This window comes from Mesoplodon mirus (assembly GCF_964341445.2).
Source record: "Mesoplodon mirus genome assembly, chromosome: 20".
Lineage (NCBI taxonomy): Eukaryota > Metazoa > Chordata > Mammalia > Artiodactyla > Ziphiidae > Mesoplodon > Mesoplodon mirus.
Genome location: NC_138996.1, coordinates 20,461,535 through 20,476,534, shown reverse-complemented (window position 1 = coordinate 20,476,534; position 15,000 = coordinate 20,461,535). Strand labels below are relative to the sequence as shown.

At 43.0% G+C, this 15,000-nt stretch overlaps 1 protein-coding gene across 7 annotated transcripts in view; it reads left to right on the top strand.

The window, feature by feature from the left end:
- DLC1 (DLC1 Rho GTPase activating protein) overlaps positions 1-15,000 on the top strand; it is a 412,196-nt gene that overhangs the window by 383,032 nt on the left and 14,164 nt on the right. For 5 of the 7 annotated variants that reach the window (XM_082608637.1, XM_082608638.1, XM_082608636.1 and 2 more), the window contains 3 exons: positions 5,368-5,449; positions 11,703-11,766; positions 13,485-14,908. In XM_082608637.1, the coding sequence (XP_082464763.1) occupies positions 5,368-5,449; positions 11,703-11,766; positions 13,485-14,908 (1,570 nt within the window). The other 2 variants (XM_082608641.1, XM_082608642.1) reach the window with 2 other exon arrangements.

The following is a 15,000-nucleotide window of genomic DNA, read 5'->3' as shown; positions in this document are numbered from 1 at the left end:
TTTTTAATGGGCAAAATCATATCCTTGGATCATGATTATAATTTTTTTATAAGCTTTGCACTTTTTTTTAATTTTATTTTTAAATTTTTGGCTGCATTGGGTCTTCGTTGCTGTGCGCAGACTTTCTCTAGTTGTGGCGAGTGGGGACTACTCTTCATTGCGGTGCACGGGCTTCTTATTGCGGTTGGCTTCTCTTGTTGTGGAGCACAGGCTCTAGGCGAGTGGGCTTCAGTAGTTGCAGCACGCGGGCTCAGTAGTTGTGACACACGAGCTTAGTTGCTCCATGGCATGTGGAATCTTCTTGGACCAGGGCTTGAACCCATGTTCCCTACATTGGCAGGCGGATTTTTAACCACTGTGCCACCAGGGAAGTCCTTCATGATTATTATTGATCTATGATTTATTTTCAGACATTTTATTATTTACTTAAATATTTCACTAAGGAACAGTGTGGCAACCACCCAAAACAGCTAGGACCTTGATAATAACACACCCACCTGTCTCCCATCCCTCTGCCACCCCCTAGCCACAGTAACCATCATCCTGAAACCTTGGTTTATCATTTCCTTGCTTTCCTTTTATATAGCTTTATTGCATTTCCCTAAAATAAATATTTTTATAAAGTTGTTTATCTTTATAAAAAGGGTATCATGCTCTATGTAATCTTGTATGATTTAATTTTTTCATTTATTATTGCTCAGGTTCTTCCATACTGTGTGTCCTCATAGTTCATCACCTTTGACTGCTGTGTAATACTCCATTGTGTGGTTATGCCACAGTTTATCATATCCACACTCTGATTGGTGGGCATTTTGGGGTTTTTTTGTTTTGCTTTTATAAACTGTACTGTTGGGAATATTCTTGCACTCTTTCGGTACACGTGAAATAAATTATCTTGCGTGTTTGCCTAAGAGTAGCATTACTGGGTGATAGAGATGTATGTTCAACTTTATAATGCAAGTTTTTCAAAAGTTCCTGTACCAATTTCCAGTCCTCCCTGTAATATATAAAGATCCTGTCTATCCACATGCTCTCAACCCTTGATATTGTCAGACTTTAATTTTGGCCAATCAAATGGATATAAAATGATATCTTATGGATTTTGACTGCCATTTTCCTAATTTTTAATGATAAGGTACATTTCTTTGTGTCATCTGGCCACATATGTTTGCTCTTCTGTGAAATATCTGTTGCCCATTTTTCCCCTGAGTTGATTGTACTTTTTTTGATGATTTATAAGAGCTCTTTATTCTAAATACTAAGGCTTTGTTGGTCATGTGTCATAGATATCTTTCTCCGCTCTGTCATTAGGCTTTTCACTTTTCCATGGATTGCCATTTGATGAATATTATTTCTCCTGTGTTATTCGATTTTTTAATTAAGAAAAAATGGACCTTTTTAAAAAAATCAAGACCTAGGCTGACTTTTACTAGTTCTTCGTTTTCTCATTAGCGCTCTGGGCATCGCTGAGATGCCGAGGCTGAGGATGATGAGCACGCTGAGTCTCGCTCATGCCCTGAGCCTCAGGCTGCCCAGGGTGGGCAGAGTGTGCTCTGTGCAAGGCGAGGGGAAGAGGCTGTTGATTTAAAAGGGAGGCTTATTGTTCTCTACATGAAATCATTAAGAAAAAACTACAGTTGTGAACTCGTGAGCTCTATTTTATGGGTGATTTTCAAGCCAAGGTTGGGTGGATAGTGAAGTGACTCCTACCTTGAGAATAGATGACTTCCAAGCCCTCTTCCAACTTGAGCATTCTTTGTTTCCTTAACTCTACCGAGATGACAGCACCTGGTGTCTCTCATTCATCCATCCCTCCATCTCTCCATTCATCCATTCATCCCTCCAGCCATCCATTCAGCTAATCAACAAGCCAGTATTAATTCTGCACCAACAGGGATGCCCACCACTGTGGTAGACGCTTCATATTTTATAGAAATAAAACAGTTCATACCTCAAAGAAATTGCCAAAAATCTCAAAAAGCAAGCGTAATATTGGTTAATTTACAGTTAAAGAATACACCTTTTTTATTAGCACTTAAGAGGAAGGAGATGCTGGGAGACATTTAGCCACGATGTGACAAAACTGCTGAAAGATCCAGGTTAAATTTCACCAGGGATGTTCAACTCTTCTCACAATAAATAGTGATTTTAAAACGTGTCTTTTGCCCTTCCGTCCTTCTAGGATGATAACAAGCAGGCTGCTTCCTGTAGCAATGGCAGTGGGCTCTCAGTTGGAGCTGGTGGTCACCAGCATCCTTCTTTAACGCATGAGCAAAATGCCATGAACCCATACTAAAAACAGATACAGGTTTTCAGCTTGGAAATGGTAGCATGGTCGGCAGGGATATAGAGGGGGTGGGGGTGCTCCCCGGAAGCCAACTGGGGCGAGACCACAGAGGTCGTTTTACTTCCCTGGCTCACTCGGCTAGTTTAGTTCCTCACCTCGTTTAATAGTGCCTGCCCCTCCTCATTGTAGCCCAGACTGAACGTATGATATTTCTCCATGAAGATGGGTTTAAAATTATTTTATAGTTAGACTATGTAGAATATCTTTCTCTTCCTCCATTTCAGAGAATATCTCCAATTCCTTTTTCTTTTTTTCCTTCGTCTTTCTTTTTTTTTAAGGTGTTTGGTTAACCTGCATGTTTATTATGGTGGAGTTGCTTATCCTTCCTTTGGGAGAATTTTTGACCTGTTGCCGTTTACAGCATCTCTGTCTCTCAGTAGAGCTTTGGTGGTGGTGGGGTGTGGATCAGCATTCTATTGGATTTTCAGTTCACAGCTCTACTGGAGATAAGGAAAGATAATTACATTTGCAGTGGTAGTAACATGCTGTCCTTTTGTTCTCGTGTTTTGAAATTAAATTTCCTCCAATTATGTCAAGTTTGGTGTTGATTTGCTGCCAAGAAGCCCTTTCTTGTGATGTGTGTGTTTGCTAAGATCCAGTTCCGGTCTCTGTCTTACATCTTTCCAAATCCTAAAATGCAGACTGTATTTTCACAAGTTACATTTTGGGGTCCCTTGACATTTATAAGTCTTTTGAAGCATAAACCTGCTTTTGAAGTTATACTGTACATTGCTCTGAGCATTTATAATTTCTCCCCTTCATCCTACCCCTATGTGCAGGGTGGGTACACGCACACCACATGCCATCCCACTCATTCCTTGATTCCTGTTTACCTTTATTTCGGTCCTTGACAATATAAACATCCTGCCCTTAAACCCAAGCTGAAAGATTAAATCCTAACCTGAAGGACTCTGAGAAATACTGAAAAAAAAAAAAAAAATGTAATTATTTCACTCTTCTCTTGAATTTAGTCCCTACCTATCCTAGAATTTTTTTTTTTTTAAACAGAATTTTAAAGTTAATTTGGATCAGGAAAGTAAAATACAGCTCTGGGTACACTGAGTTAGGAATTGCTAAAATAACAGAGTTGCTTTCTCAGATGCACCTAACAGGCATGTGAACTTTATGATTTACATTTATTAAGTATTAAAAATATATTTTTAAATATCAGCCCTGTCCTTTAATACTTTGAGTGCAGGTTATCTGTTCAAAGTGAAATACAGTTGCCAGAACCTTCAAACAGCTTTACAGTCTGGCTTGCTTCTATTTACTAATAGTTTACATTCACTTTAAGTCTTCGCTTTTATTGCCACCATAGTGGTGCCACTAATCATTTGCCTAAGAGACTTGGTCTATAAGGTAATGAAGAGATAAATCCTGCGATACTGAATTTTATGGATTTCTTCATAAATCTTTAGGCTCTAGCTACTTCATTGGTCTGCCTGTCTTACCATTCAGAGAACAGGATCACTAATCTAATGCCAGCCTTCAGAAAAAAGAATAGACCACAATACTCATTATGTTAGTTTTCAACATTATTTAAAAAAAAAAAAAAAGGTACTCATAAGTGTAGTCTCTGGAAAACAGATGACCAAGAATAAGGAGCTCCATGCCATCCTGTAAAACCAATGATCCTAAGTTAGAAGCCATAAAAACATAAGCGACAGTCATGTGCTCCCTAGTCAACCCCAGAACTAGAACATTGTTAGCTACTTGCATCTCCAAAACTACCAATAGCGATGTCTGTTTCCGTATGCAGCATTAGCCATCTGGGGGGCCAAAGCGATTTTTTGGTTCTGTTCATCCTGGTGTCCTGCAGTGCTCTTATTTATTTATTTATTTATTTATTTTTTCTATTCTTTTTGCGGTACGCGGGCCTCTCACTGTTGTGGCCCCTCCCGCTGCGGAGCACAGGCTCCGGACGCGCAGGCCCAGCGGCCGTGGCTCACGGGCCCAGCCGCTCCGCGGCATATGGGATCCTCCCAGACCGGGGCACGAACCCGTGTCCCTTGCATCGGCAGGCGGACTCTCAACCACTGCGCCACCAGGGAGGCCCCAGTGCTCTTATTTTGCCTATTCCTGACCCACAGAGTTGCATAGCAGGACTCTTCCTCATGATATTTTATAAGCATTTTACTAGGAAGGCCCATTATTTACCACAAGTGCTTGGAACACCAAAGAGGGATAACTTGCTTTTATCTAGTGGCACTTCCAGAGCTGTTGCAAATTTCCACACAGGTGCTGCTGGTCTTCTTCCTCCCTACTCTTCCTGGAGTGTATTTATCAACAAGGGACAGAAAAGGGAATTCTTTGATTGAGTTGACTTTTCCCCCCTTTTTGCTTTTCGATTTTAATATAACTCACGTGTTCTTAGAGTAGTGAACTCTTCCAAGGATGAAAGGACTTGGGATTCTATTGTTCTACAGCTGCTTTAGAGCTGGCCTTTTGTTTTAGTAGGAGTTATATAAACTCCTGAAAAGCCATATGGAAGTGCTAGTATTTGTTTAAAAATAGCACATCCTTAATTCTCGTTAGCTTTTGATGTCATGCAAATGGTTGGATTCCATTGACAACTACCATAGTTCTCTAGATCTTTCCTTGGCCCGGTTTTCTGTGACCTCTTCCCTGATCAAATGTGAGCAAAGACACACAGGGGAGGGAAAAAACAGCCACGTTACTGTGAACATCCTTCTGGTATTCATTCTGGTTTAAATTATAATTTACATAGCAGAGGTCTGTTGCCTGCTGATGTGTTTAAAGGTGGAACAGTGTTTTGAACCACTTATCTTTGACAACAGATAATTTGACTCTGCAGACCACTTTATTCCAAGCTCCTTTAGGACACTGATGAAATTGTCTTAAGCTGCTTTACATACCCACAGCACTTGACAGGGAGTGAAGTGTCCTGCAAACAGTAAGTATTCAATAAATTACCTTGTTTTCTTCCTTCTGCTAAACTGGGCTGGATTGGCAAGAGCTTGGGTGCTCAATAGACGTATTTGTTTTTATTTTTCTTATAGATCTCCTGTTCCCCATTGATATTTCCTTGGTCAAGAGAGAGCATGATTTTTTGGACAGAGATGCTATTGAGGCTTTATGCAGGTAAAAGGAAATGTTTTGAGTGTTTTCTTTCTCTTTTCTTCTTTTTAAAGAACGTAGTACTTATCACTGATGAGATTGCTTTCGTTCTGAATATGTCAGGGTTTTGATCCGTAAATGGATATAGTGATTTACTTCATTATAAATCATAGGCCTTTTGATTAGAATAAGTAACTTCCTGTCATTTAGTATTGCCCTTCAAATAGCACTGTCCTGGGATGTGCTCATACGACTGCTGGAGCAGATAATGTCCAGGAAGTTTGGAAACTTGGAATAGGGGGGTTAAGGCAGTGCAGTTGACTGTGCAGTCCCAGCCAGGTACCCTCACCGAGTCAGAGCCGCTGTTGCATTGAATGGAAATGATGCTCAGAGGGACAGATGGAAGTAGGGGCTGTGGCAGACTAGAGGCAGGAGGGCCGTTGCTTGAATTCCAGGAAAGCATTTCCGCAACTCTTCAGCTTCCCCAGGCACACCGTCCTAACAGTAGGGTTAACTAAGGCTGTAATGTAACTCAGCACAGGCTTTAACATACAGTAGACAGGCATCCGTCAAAGGAACATTGATGGGAAATGTGAACAAAAGTGTTCAGAAACCCACGTTCATGGTGCTGGTGGACCTTCAGGCTAAGGAGCACCTTGCAGGGTTTAACGAAATGGAAGTAATAAAAACACGCAGCAGAAAATGACAGGACACGGACACTCCTCTGATTCTTCATGACATATGATTCATTTTAAGTTAATCATCCTTTGAATTTTTCTCAAAACCTATAAGCCATCAAAGCTGAACTCTGGAGAAAAAAAATTATACATGGACAAAATTCACTCGTCGATTTGAGCATAAAATTAAAACAATTTTCTTTTAATTTCAATATTAATTTTAACTTGGAAAAACATCATTAAGGTTGAATGGCACCCAGGATTTATTTCCCCTTTATAGGCAAAGAAAGCAGTTGTAGCTTTGTGAAAGTACTATTTTTGCCTCTCTTATGTAATACAGTGTTTTTTGAAGCACTTAATTTAAGCAGGGGTTTTAGGGGAAGATAGGTAGGATGTTTAGAATGGAGTAATAGACTAGTTCTCCTGGCTTAAGAAAGAAAAAAATGTCACATTAACCACAGAAATACTGTCACTTTTCAAATCCAATGGAATGATTGCTTAGAAATGTCCAGGGTTTGTACACTTTTTCTGGAAGAAACTTAATTCCAACTCCCCACCCCACTCCCTAGAGTGTAATATCATAGCTATGTCATCTGGAATGAAAAAATTTCACCAACACAGTTTAGGAGGGAAAGAGTCTGCATCTGGAATATAAACTACTCCAGACATTTTTGAAATGTTTGAATGCTTAGCTGTGGAGCAGAATTAATTTCTTTTCATCATTGGTGATAATGCATAGAGATGACATCACTCCTAAGATGTAACCTAGGAAATATTTACTAGGTTACCACATCAGATCATCCATTTCACACATTTCAAGCTACTTAGTGAGCGTGCCCTCTGAACAGCAGCAACAGCTTAGGAATTCCTGGGTTATAAAAATATCACTGCAGCATTGCAGCCCAAAGGATCGTGATTAGATTCTTGAATTTCTTTTTTTTTTTTTTTTTTTAATATCAGTTTGAAACGTAGTTACCCTATTCTGGGGATAAGGGCATCCTCCATACTTTGTGATTTGCACTGGCTACACTGGCTCTTAGTGCCATCAGAGAAGCTGCCTCCCATTAAAAGGAGTAAATCTATACTCTTAGATCTTTCGTGAAAAGAAAAGCCTGAAAACAACTAGACCTTGATCTCTTTGGATTCTGCAAGTGTATTCTGATTCGGCTTCAGTTTCTCTTATGTGTAGAATAATATCTCATAGGTTAAGTGTAAGAAGGAAATGCAGTGATGGATGTCAAGTGCTTTAAAAATTATTAGGCCTAAAACCGACACCCAGAGTTGAGTATGTGGAGAAAGGCTTGAGGTTGGGTTCAAAATTCACAGGAACAGTCATCAGCTTGTTTGTAATGGAAAACCCAAGGTCTCTTGTCCATGTGTTCGCATAAATAGACTGCTCATGGCAAATGATTTTCCTTCAAGAGGGCTAAACAAATGTTCTGAAGAAAAAGGTGGGGACAGGCATCTTCCCAGAAAATGCACTACAGGTCCTGAGCTGTCAGCAGAGTAGTTGAGGATACTTGTTTAACTGATGATGTGATATTCATCTCATCTGCTAGACTGGCCTCTTCCATGTACTCTCTCAGCCCATGAAATTCAAAGGGACAGCAAATCTTGAATCTACAGTGTTGTTTGAAATTTTGCCTTGTCATTTGTCAAGTTTTTTTCTAGACGGATGGACTTTTTTGTAGACCTCCATCTTTTGCCTTGTTGAAATATTTTGAGCAGTTGATTTTAAATATATACGGTAATATAGTTACAAAAACACAACTGAAAAGTTTTACCTTAATAAAATATTATTAAATATTTAATTTTTTACTTTAAGTAAAACTTTTTTTTTTTTTTTTGCGGTACGCGGGCCTCTCACTGTTGTGGCCTCTCCCGTTGCGGAGCACAGGCTCCGGACACGCAGGCCCAGCAGCCATGGCTCACGGGCCCAGCCGCTCCGCGGCATGCGGGATCCCCCCAGACCGGGGCACGAACCCGCGTCCCCTGCATTGGCAGGCGGACTCCCAACCACTGCGCCACCAGGGAAGCCCTAAGTAAAACTTCTTTAGATTTGTTTTGAACAAAATAATTCTTACATGCTTTCTCTTTCCTGCCACCCCCCTACCCCAGCCTCCCCCCACACACACGTATGAAGTACTCCCATGTACACACTAGTATACGCTCCCATGTTCTGCTTAATGATTATTATAAACATTCATGTACTTATAACTTTTGCAGATCTTAAAGCTCCTTTGGTCAAAAATCTGGTAGGAGCTGATCTCTTAAAATAGTCTACTTAGAGCAGAAAACTTGTAGCTTAATGTTTTCTTGAGAATGTTAATGATACTGTCTTCAATAGTTTGTAATGACCAAAAGTTGTAAGTATGCAACTACTAGATTTTTTGGATTTAGAATGCTAACCAACATTCTTACACACACACTTGTAAGGGGTAAATGTACTTGTTTCCTTGGAGAGATTGGCTTTTGTCCCAATCTTGCTAGCTTTGCTGTATAATCCAACCCTGATGATAAGGCCCAGATTCTGAGAGTATCACATTCAGTATTAATACTGGAGGAGTAATTCGCTTGTCTTGAAGCGTATACAGGTGATAATGCAAACTGTGACCAACTCTTTACAGTACCTTTTATGAAATGTTCTTTCTCTTTATAGCTTCTGAAAAATATCCCATCTCGCTATCTTCCTTTGGGATTACAACTGACTCCTATGAGTACAGCAAAGAATTATGCAAATAAGGTGATAATCATGTAATGACAAATAGATATCCGTAGTATCATCTCCAGTCTGCACTTTATTGTAAAACAGCCCTTGAAGTGCCTAAGCTCTGTGAAGCAGCCGGCCACATAGTAGATTTCAACTACATTACTGTTTTGGTCCTATTAAAAGAAAAGCAATTGCATTCATTCCAAGAAAATATCTTTAAGGAATGGAACAATTTTTATTTGTCAGGTCTACTCGGGAAATCGTTCCTTTTTCCTTTCTCACCTCCCTTCTGCTTTCCCTGTTTTCACTTGGAATACGTGAGGCCCAGGTCCCTGCCGGCCATGCTTTTATCAGGGCGCTTTGCAGCCCCCTCCAGCAAAGCTCTTGAACCTTTGATGGCTCACCCTGTGCTCCCTCCCCTGTCAGAGCAGAGTACAAGTTGCCCAGCAGATAAGACTGACACATTCCTGAGGAGCTGAGCCAGTGAGGGCCCTGTGGGGTGGGAAAGGCCAGGGCTTCTGGACGGACGGTGGGAGATACCAGTGGAGGGAGCCATACTTAGGACAGAAGCTGCTCTCATGCATTATCCTGATTAACATTTATTTTAGGAAGGAATGCAGAAGATATTGGGTTTTGTTTTTTTGTTTGTTTGTTTGTTTGTTTTTTGCGGTACGCGGGCCTCTCACTGTTGCGGCCTCTCCCACTGCGGAGCACAGGCTCTGGACGCGCAGGCACAGCGGCCATGGCTCACGGGCCCAGCCGCTCCACGGCATGTGGGACCTTCCCGGACCGGGGCACGAACCCCTGTCCCGTGCATCGGCAGGCGGACTCTCAACCACTGCGCCACCAGGGAAGCCCCAGAAGATATTGTTTTTGAGGGCCAGAGCCACCATGTTTTAGTCATGTGGCCTTGGACAAGGTTTGTGTCCACTCCAAGCCCCCATTTCCTCATCTATAAAATGAAGATAAATAGTAATATCTCTACCATAGGGTTCTTATGAGGATCAAGACGAAATCACACACATGAGGCTCCAGGCACAATGCCTGACCTAGAACGCAGCCCCGACTCGGCAAGCCAGAGCTACCACCTCGTGTCTGTAACGTCTCTAAATCGGTAACATCCCACCACTTTGGAGGTTCCTAGGGGTCAAATGAATCCCACGGAGACCTCGGGGAATAACTTCTGGGCTTCAGTTTCGAAGCGCCATTAGCTTGGTGCTACGGATAGAAAAAGGTAACACTGACCTTTACAAAAATGACCTTCTTGGCCCTTTCTGTTGGACTCAAATCTGGAGCTTGTGAAGCAAGTCCCTCCCCCACCCCTACAGGCATCCACGCCTAGTAAACTGGGTTATAAACACCCCTCAAGCATTACAGCCCAAATGATGTCAAGTGGGTATTTGATTACAGGTTTGATTAATGAAACCCAGACCTAAGACTAGCTGTGACCCTCCCGATTCTTTAAATCTGAAAAACATTTGAGAACTAAAACACTGTGGGTAGAAGTCATTTAAGTAATGAATGCCCCTTAAAAAGGGACTTTATATCCACTCGTTTTAATGTCTGTGGATTTTTTTTTCGTTATTTGTTTTCTTTCCCTTTCCATCATGAGAGAGAATTTTCCTGAACATAGGTGCTCTGGGTTATCTTTGTTTATCCTATAAGCAGGCTACCACATAATCTATGAAATCAAAGGCAGTCTTATCAGCAGGCAAAAATACTTTCTACCCTCCTGCATCCAAGTTGTTAGACAGGCTGCAAGAACAGGATCAGAAAGATAGAGCCTTGAAGAGGGCTCATGGTCAGTTTGAGTTTGTGTGAATTAAATGCGCTTGTCCTGTGGAATTGGAAGAATTGCAATCTTAGGAAAAATTGGAAAACTGATGGTACCAGACAGCAGATAGGTTAAAGGTCCATTTGAGGAAGACTAAGTGATGATCATCTGGAAGATGTTAGAAAGAATTGGGGCTTGAAAAGCTGTCCTTCAGACTTCTACATGCCATCTATTCCTGCACATGTAAAGGGCTTCTTTTTTTCAGCTATTTCATTAGTTACCAGTGAGGTGGGTTTTGTTTTGTTTTTTTTAAGTAGTTCATTTTCAGTGAAGCTAAATTACTTTCCTAATTTTAAATTATTACTCTTTGGCAGGGGTAAAAAATATTCAGAGTAAAAATGTGGCTCCCGTTCCAAAGAAGAATCTGATTCAAGTGCTTATGTTTGACTCTTAAAGACAGTCACCCTGGAAGCTGAAGTATACAGAGTTTTTCATTAGTCATTTGTGCTGTTGCTACGACTATACCATGCATTATCCTATCCTGTATGGGCAGTTGTAAAAAAGAATTGGGTGTCAAGAGGGTTCAAATGTCTATACAGAACTGACTGCATTTTGTAACAGGCTGTCTAAGGTTATTATTTGTCAGAGATTATTTTTATATTTGAATTTTGATTTGAGATAGAATACACTTTATTTACCAAAAACTCTGCTTGGTTCCTTGTTCATGTTTCTATTTCTGTGAAAGAAGACATCACTGCCTTTTATTTCTTGGCACCGGGTGGAGATACCTAATGACTCAACCTAGGGGTTGTTGAAAGAATAACTGTCCTCACTGAGGGTTGTTTGTTCTGTGAGGAATAAGAGGCACCGGACAGAACCACCACAGTGTGCCATTTTTACTATAAAATAGTAATATTAAATTTAAATGAGAAAACTTGTGACACATAAATATTTTTAAACTATTCACTTTTTAAAGAAGTTTCAAGTACTCTTCTATATTATAGATATTAATGGATCCAAAGAAACTCGATTAAACACGTCAGCTGTTTGGAAAAAATATTTATCCACCCATCAGTGGTTTCCTGTCTCTGCTAATGTTATTTCTTTGCTCTGTAGGCGTCTGAATACTTTAAACAAATGCGCGGTGATGAAGTTGGAAATTAGTCCTCATCGGAAGAGAGTGAGTATATAAAATGTATAGCATGGTGGGAGGAAAGGGGGCAGGTCAAAAACTGGGTTATGAACTTTGCGATCGATTTTGTCTCTCAAACTCTTACTTCCGTGGTCCAAAAATATCGACATTTTAAATGTTATAATCCAGTCAGGTTTACCAAAAGCTGTGTGGCCTTAAGTAGTTGAAACCAAGAGCTGCAGCCAGCCAATAAATTGTGTCTTGCCTGCTGTTTTTGATCTGAGAAGATCATCTGTGATTTTTGCCTCATTAGCTCAATACCTGTGACATATTAAACGGATGAGGCTTAAGGAATTCCGGTGGATTTTGCATTGCCTCCTTACAGAAATTAAAGCTGAAGTTCTTGGGAACTCTGTCTTCCCATATGTAACAGTAACTGTGTTTTGAAGCTGTAGGGATGGCAGTGAAGGCTGGCTGGTAGGATATGGAAGAATAATAGAGATTTGGAGGGAGAAAAGGAATTAGAGGAGGAAGAGGGAGGGCAGGAAATCCCACACATTCTAGTGAAATGGTGGCACATAACCAATTCAGATGGTATTTTCTTCTGCGTATGAAATGTGAGGATGTCTTACGAGATCTTAGGAGAAGAGGTGGGTGTAGTAGTGGGAGTGAGTGTCACAAATTAGAGTAAACAGGAGTAAGTTTGGTCAAAGAACATATTTCTGACTGTTCAGAGTACCCATTTTAATTATCTAACCTACAGCAAGTTGCCTCCTTGGGGGAGTTAAACCTTTTAAACAAATGAGCTGGAACCTCACACCCGCTGAGCTGTGGAGAGGAGCCTGCAAGTCAGCCTTCAATGCTCTCCTCTCACTGTCCTGGGAAACTCTGGTCTCAGGAGATTCTCCACACCAGTGGGAAGGACATGCGTCACACTGAACTGTGCCTTTTGATAGCCCGCCTCAAGGGCTTTGATGCCGTAGGTCTGTCACACGGTGACCCTGAGCCCCACCAGTAAATCAGGCATCGTCAGCGGAGATGTCACTGTGTGTTTGTGAATGTTACGTGCTGTCAGGACTGGGTATTTGTGAAGCCTTGTTAAAAGGCTGGAGCAGCATGTCTGAGGTTGAAACGTCACAGGACACTTGTGGCGTTAACTCTGGTTCCTGTGTTGGTGGGGGAGGGAACGAAAAGGAACAGGTAAGAGGCTGAGAAGTACCCACTGACCCACTGAAGAGACGGGATGGCTCACCTTGCTTTGCGTCTCCGTTAATCTGTTAGAGGAGATCGTGTGTACTTTTAGGGAAGCTGGAGATTTCGGGTACCCATCTTCTTAAAGTGTTTGAAAACCACCATTTTAATTGCAGAAGGGAATATAAACACATACTATCAACAGACAGCAAAATTAAAGGCAGACCAGAGGGAGTCCTACCCACTGCTAACTCCAGTTCAAAATATTTTACATGCCTGGAATTTTCACAGATCTCAGAGTTTTCCTCTGTGAGCAATTAAAGAGCAGCCTATAGATCCCACCGTTTCCATTAAATAACTCCTATTTAGCTTGAAACACATGGTCAGGCTTTTTCCTGTTAAATTCTTTACATACATCTTGGTTATTTTTTTAAAATAATAAAATGAAGATGCAAGGGGGGAAGTGACACAGCTGGCGTTATGATCATTCTCCTGGCCCCTGGCCCTTGGTGCACATACTGCCCCCTGCGGCCTGCCAGTCCCAGAGGATGAGCAGTTCCATTCTGTCTCTGCAGAGTGAGGATTCGGACGAGGATGAGCCTTGTGCAATAAGTGCCAAATGGACTTTCCAGAGGGACAGCAAGAGGTGGTCCCGGCTTGAAGAGTTCGATGTCTTTTCTCCAAAGCAGGACCCCGTCCCTGGGTCCCCAGACGATCCCCACCTGAAGAACGCCCCCAGCCGTGAAAGCGTGCTGACGGACCTCAGCGAGCGCCAGGAGGTGGCTTCTGTCCGCAGCCTCAGCAGCACCAGCAGCCTCGCCACGCAAGCGACCCACCTCGGGGGCGCGGCGACGGCCCGGACTAACTCCATCACCAGTGTCTGCTCCTCCGGCACCTTCGTAGGCAACGATGACTCTTTCTGCAGCCTGCCCTCTCCCAAGGAACTGTCCAGCTTCAGCTTTAGCGTGAAAGGCCACGAGAAGAACACCAAGTCCAAGACGCACAGCCTGCTGAAACGCATGGAGAGCCTGAAGCTCAAGGGCTCCCACCACAGCAAGCACAAGGTGCCGTCCAAGCTGGGGCTGATCATCAGCGGGCCCATCCTGCAGGAGGGGGTGGACGAGGAGAAGCTCAAGCAGCTGAACTGCGTGGAGATCTCCGCCCTCAACGGCAACCGCATCAACGTCCCCGTGGTGCGGAAGAGGAGCGTCTCCAACTCCACGCAGACGAGCAGCAGCAGCAGCCAGTCCGAGACCAGCAGCAACGTCAGCACGCCCAGTCCCGTCACCAGGACCCGGAGCCTCAGTGCCTGCAACAAACGGGGAGGCATGTACCTAGAGGGCTTCGATCCGTTCAATCAGTCCACGTTCAACAACGTTATGGAACAGAACTTTAAAAACTGCGAGAGCTACCCGGAGGACGCGGTGTTCTACATCCCAGAAGATCACAAGCCTGGCACTTTCCCCAAAGCCCTCTCCAATGGCAACTTCTCTCCCTCAGGGAATAACAGCTCTGTGAACTGGAGGACTGGAAGCTTCCACGGCCCTGGCCATATCAGCCTGAGGAGGGAAAACAGCAGCGACAGCCCCAAGGAACTTAAGAGACGCAATTCCTCGAGCTCCATGACCAGCCGCCTCAGTATCTATGACAACGTGCCCGGCTCCATCCTCTATTCCAGTTCCGGTGACCTGGCCGACCTGGAGAACGAGGACATCTTCCCCGAGCTGGACGACATCCTCTACCACGTGAAGGGGATGCAGAGGATAGTCAACCAGTGGTCGGAGAAATTTTCAGACGAGGGAGACTCAGACTCGGCCCTGGACTCGGTCTCTCCATGCCCGTCCTCTCCCAAGCAGATCCACCTGGACGTGGACAATGACCGAGCCACCCCCAGCGACCTGGACAGCACGGGCAACTCACTGAACGAACCCGAGGAGCCCTCAGACATCCCGGAAAGGAGGGATTCTGGGGTCGGGGCCTCCCTGACCAGGTCCAGCAGGTAAGAGCTTTTCTTCCCTTCTCCACCCAGTTTGAGGAGGAGGGGTCAGAGGAGGCTGCTTCTGCTTGTTGCGTAGGGAGATGGGAATAAGT